Source organism: Puma concolor, chromosome A1, assembly GCF_028749965.1.
Source record: "Puma concolor isolate L17-30 chromosome A1, mPumCon1.1.hap2, whole genome shotgun sequence".
NCBI lineage: Eukaryota > Metazoa > Chordata > Mammalia > Carnivora > Felidae > Puma > Puma concolor.
Window position 1 is genome coordinate 157,812,385 of NC_141667.1, and position 5,860 is coordinate 157,818,244.

A 5,860-nucleotide genomic window follows, 5' to 3' on the forward strand; every position below is an offset into this window, starting at 1 on the left:
TAAACTGTATATGTTTAACAATTATTTATTTAAATATTCAACAAACATTTACAAGGTGCCAGTCATTCATTTATATTCTAAAAGCACTCAGGAAACAAAATAGGCAACAGCCTTACTCATATTGAACTTTCTGTCAGTGACAGGAGACAAACACAAAATGTAATGAATATATATGTTAAGTAGTATGAAGGAATGTGCAAACAATAGCCATCTAGTCCTAACAAAGTGGGCTTTAGGCAAAGCCCTGAAAGACATGAGGGTGTCAGTCACAGCTATAGGGAAGAGATCCAGCCCAGGGTGACAGCAGAGACAAAAGCTATGGACTGGAGGCTACCCCAGAGAGGGGACAAAGGATCAACAAGGGGGTCACATGGGATTTGCAGCACCAGAGCAAATACACTGGAAAAAGCAGGCAATGGCTTCAAAGGGTGAAACTGTTACAAAAGGTGGGCCTTAAAGTGAAATATAAAGTTTTATGGTAGAGCTTTAAGCAGGAGTTGACCTGTTTTGATATAGGTTTTTTAAGATCACTTTGCTCTGCTGAGGTTGGACTCAACACAGACAATAGAGAAAGCAGGGAGATAGCAGGAATCTACTAGAATAACCTAGATGAAATGAAATGACTAGAATATTTCATTTGTGAAATGCCAACAAATAACCTAACCTTTGTGATATTGTGATGCATAACTAATATATATTTAGTCTTTTTTTCAAATTCCTGGCATTGACTTCTTAAAACTCTCTGAATTTCCTAAATGGAAATAGCTATGTAGATGTCTTTTGTTATTCATAAAATGTCCTCCTACCACACCTGAGTTTATGTTAATTAGATGATTTATTGAAATCTCCTAAGAATTGGGCTTGTTCCCAGGAAAATAACCATAATTAAAGGTTTGCAACTTTTAAACCTCCACCACTAGATCTCCATGGAGAAGAGAAGGTCTAGAGATTTCATTAATCACTGATGGTCAATGATTTGATCAATAATGCTTAAATAATCAAGCATTTATAAAAATACAAAAGGATGGGTTTCCAAGAGCTTCTGGGTTGGTGCACATGTGGAGTTGTAGAGGATGGTACACATAGACAAGGCAGTGAATCTTCTGGCCTTTTCCTGCATACCTACCAGATGTATCTCTTCTACCTAGTTGTTAGTAAAATATTTTTTCTTAATTCTATAAAATGTTCTAGAAAATTAGTTGAGCTCAGGGATGGGCTCCTAGAAACCGAGGCCCAAGTGATAAACTTTACTTGCAGTTGGCGTCTGATTTGGGTGACAGTCTTGTGGGGCTAAGCTCTTAACCAGTGAGAGATTAAGCTATCTCCATGTAGATAGTGTGAATATTGTATTAAGTTGTAGGACACCCAGCTGTTTGTCTGGAAGGTTAAGAATTGCTTATTATGGGGAGGAGACCCTCACACATTTGTTGACCAAAAGTGTCAGAGGTGAAATGTTGAGAATAGAGGAGACACACTTTTCTTTATCCATTTTTTTAATGCTTTTTCTTTATACTTTTCTCTTCCTAAGTTATTCATTAATTTTGGCCTTTCATATAATGAGTGAATCAATGGGCCTTTACTCAAACCAGTGTTGACTTGGCCCTACTATGGTTTGGACAACATTCTGGTGCCAGAAATGCATAGAGTGAATAGGAAAGATATAGCTAAACTAATCAAAGTATAGCAAATACCAACTTTATTATGCCACTCATATAATCTATGTATTGCAGCATGAACATAAACACAATACGAAAAGTGTTGTTCATCAACAATGAGGAGTAGATCTACAGTTTCTGATTTATGATATGTCTCTTGGTCTCTTCATTTTTCTCTAGCACTTTGTGTTGGAAAATTTCAGCCAAACCAGTACTCTCTGAGGTGTCATCTCTATTGTAAGTCTCGCCCATACTGAAAGGATCTTCTCTCCTTTTACTTCCTGGTCTTTGTGGCTTTCTGGTCTGCTGGAGCTGACATAGGCAATGTAAATGAAGAATATAACTTTATCTTCTGATTTTATCCTCCTGGGTCTTCTGGTGAACAATAAAACTACTGGGATTGTCTTTGCTGTTATTTTTGCTATTTTTGTGGTAGCTGTAACTGCAAATTTGGTCATGATATTCTTGATTCAGGTGGACTCCCGTCTCCATACTCCTATGTACTTTCTGCTCAGCCAGCTGTCCATCATGGATACTCTTTTCATTTGTACCACTGTCCCAAAACTTCTGGTCGACATGGTTTCTAAAGAGAAGACCATTTCCTTTGTGGGTTGTGGCATCCAGATCTTCCTCTACTTGAGCATGATTGGCTCAGAGTTCTTCCTCTTGGGCCTCATGGCCTATGACCGCTATGTGGCTGTCTGTAACCCTCTTAGGTATCCAGTCCTGATGAACCGCAGGGTGTGTCTCCTGCTGGCTGCTGGTGCCTGGTTTGGGGGGTCCCTGGATGGCTTTCTGCTCACCCCCATCACCATGAATGTTCCCTATTGTCACTCCCGAAATATCAACCATTTTTTCTGTGAGATCCCTGCAGTTCTCAGACTAGCCTGTGCTGACACATCCTTGTATGAAACCTTGATGTACATCTGCTGTGTACTCATGTTGCTCATCCCTATCTCTCTCATCTCAATCTCCTACTCTTTTATTTTGTTAACTGTCCACAGAATGCACTCTGCTGAAGGCCGGAAAAAGGCCTTTACTACTTGCTCTTCCCACTTGACTGTGGTCAGCATTTTCTATGGGGCTGCCTTCTACACTTATGTTTTGCCCCAGTCTTTTCACACTCCTGAGCAGGACAAAGTAGTTTCAGCCTTCTATACCATTGTCACACCCATGCTCAATCCTCTTATCTACAGCCTCAGAAACAAGGATGTCATGGGGGCATTTCAAAAGATATTGTCAAGATGTTTATCTGCTCAGAAAGTATCCACAAGTGATGCTTAGGGATTCAATAAACTGAGAATAGATGAGAACATTCTCTGTTGTCCTGTTTTAAAGAAGACTATTTGGTCAGATGTCAAAGATTACTACTTACAATTAATTAAGATAATTTATCATGTCTGGTTTCCTGTTCCTGGGGGAGGGAACCAGGTATTTTTCATTAAGTATGCAGATACATTTTGGCTATCAACAATGAGGTATTATTAGGTTAAAGAATTAATCTGATTCTGGTTCTTTGTCTCTCAGTCTGAAAAAAGAAAAAAAAAATATTTGCAGGTTACTTTCACACTTAACCCAGAAACAGCTTCCATAACTACCAGATTTTGATGCCACAATTATGTGATTATGTTTGTATCAATAAAGTTAAATAATACCAATTCACAAGTGATGAAATATAGAAATCACACAATTTTAATCAAGTCTTTAATTATTGGCTTTGCCTCAAGATTTTAACCTTTAAGATCATCTTCGTAGGATTCACACTAAAAATAGTTGCCTGTCAAATATGAGACCATAGTAAATAGTAGATAAGCTTAGCTATATTGACTGAATATTGAATGTCCAAGCATTACACACCTACTCAAAAGAGACTGTAATATATAATATCAAAGAGTACTACTGTGACTTTTTCCATGCTATTTTAATAGAATTCTAAGAATGGTGACATTTATGGAAGAAATTTTACATTGCCCAATTATATGTGATTCATAAACAGGACTTGGGTGCAATTTAGGTTTGTTTGGCATGATACAGAAAGCTCTTGAAGAATTTTCTATATAGATATAACTTGATAAGATGTATGTTTTTATGTACATTATTTTATGTACACTTCTATACTATGACTATAGGGTAGGAAATAGAACAGGGAACTAGACTGTATGCAGGAAGACAACTTAGGAATCTTCAAATGCGTGAAAAGGATTGAGTAGGGTAGCTACATAAAAGGATTTAGCTCATGGAAAAGATGACCATTGGGAAAGAAAGTGAAATGAAATATAAGTCAATTGACTTCAGGTGGAAGGAAACTAGGGTTTCTATTTACTAAGATTCTGAAAACATTTAGAGTGGCAGGATTGAGTAGGAGAAAACAATAATTTAGTTGTTGGAAACGTTTTTTAAAAATCTAATGTTTATTTATTGTTGAGAGACAGAGAGACACAGAGCATGAGCAGAGGAGGGATAGAGAGGTGGGGGAGGCAAGAATCTGAAGCAGGCTCCAGGCTCTGAGCTGCTGACGGAGCCCTACAGGGCTCTGCTTCAGAGCCCTACAAGGGGCTTGAACTCACAAACCACAATATCATGATCTGAGCCACCCAGGCGCCCCAGTTGTTGAGAAAAATTTTAAATGTCTATTAGATATATGAAGCCATTCGGGATTCAGATTAGTGGTAAGGGCTGAGGGTTTAAATTGTTATTCTTAAGAGTCGAAGAAAATATTTAAAGACATAGGATCAGTTAAAACTTAGGTAAGAGTAAAGGTTTGAGACTTAGGCAACTGTGTTCAGCTGGCTAGAAAGTGAGACAAAAGATAATGATTGATGGAGTAAGAAGAAGTAATATCTAGGTACAAGTGAGAAAACGTCGAAACTGGAGACTCTAATCAACTGCAGTAGATACTATTTCTTATTGGATCACAATGAGAGTTTTGAGGTGGCCACTCTATTTGTCCACGCAAAGATCTCTTGTGACCTTAATAAGAACAAGCCCAGTGGAGTGCTCAGAGAGGATACAGGGTAAAATATAAGGAGAGAAAGTGGATAAGTGAGCCCAGTATAAACACATTTTTTTTTTTTTTAGTGAGAACAGAAAAATGGAGCAGTAGCTAGAAAGGGATATGATATCAATGTGTTTTGTTGTAATATATTGCAGATATGTTAAAGGGAATAATATATACGAAGAACGAATTGATACTGGATAAAAAAAAAATGGAAGGAACTGCTTCCAGAAGGTTGACCTTTGATAGAGATAGAGAGCATAGAAACCAATTTATTTTTTTTTTTATTTTTTTTTTTATTTTTTATTCATTTTTTTTTTTTTTTTTTTTTATTTATATATGAAATTTATTGTCAAATTGGTTTCCATACAACACCCAGTGCTCATCCCAAAAGGTGCCCTCCTCAGTACCCATCACCCACCCTCTCCTCCCTCCCACCCCCCATCAACCCTTAGTTTGTTCTCAGTTCTCAACAGTCTCTTATGCTTTGGCTCTCTCCCACTCTAACCTCTTTTTTTTTTTTTTTTTTTTTTTTTGTTCCCCTCCCCCATGGGTTTCTCTTAAGTTTCTCAGGATCCACATTATAAGTGAACAAGTTGATTATTTTTTGAGTTAGTATAGTCACTTCATTTCCTCTAGCAGAAACTAAGGCAGTGTATATGTGATACAAGTAAGTTCTCTTCTAATTGTTTCTATTTTATCAGTGCAATTAGAATCAATGAGAGCTTCTATTTGTGAAAGGCAGGACTTATTGTTAAAACTCTGAAAAAAGAACAAAAGCATCTTGGAGATCAGTTGGGTAAATGAACATGTTAGACATATTAGGATTACAGGGTAGTTTTGGGATTGACTTACGAATTTAGCATGTTTGTCAGTCCAATAAGTGTACTCTGCATGGTGTCTAGCAAATAGTAATCATGCAATGTATTACCTACAATTAATTATGGCAACAATGATAAAAATAAAAGGAAAAATTGCTATTAGTATTTTACAGACTTAGCATTTCTTATGTGAATAAAATATGTTGAAATCATTTGTTTTTCTAATGCTTAGAACTTGCAGCATATAAGTGTTTATAATGAGTGGTTCATTTCATGAATTAATCTTTTTGTGCAATTAAAGGTTTTTTAACCAATATCCTTGCTCATGTGAAACTTATTGTATAACATGACTTGATTTGGAATCATAAGGTAATCCTGCCCCTTCAACA

General features: G+C 36.8%; 1 protein-coding gene across 1 annotated transcript; it reads left to right on the forward strand.

The window, feature by feature from the left end:
- Positions 1-1,979: 1,979 nt before the first annotated feature.
- On the forward strand, positions 1,980-2,939 carry LOC112856825 (olfactory receptor 2T11). The gene has a single exon (XM_025920134.2). The coding sequence runs from the start codon at positions 1,986-1,988 to the stop codon at positions 2,937-2,939; it is 954 nt and encodes a 317-aa protein (XP_025775919.2). The 5' UTR covers positions 1,980-1,985.
- Positions 2,940-5,860: the final 2,921 nt, after the last annotated feature.

Bases quoted from the DNA above. Each gene is read 5' to 3' on its own strand.
- LOC112856825 (XM_025920134.2), top strand. From the start codon at position 1,986: ATGAAGAATATAACTTTATCTTCTGATTTTATCCTCCTGGGTCTTCTG.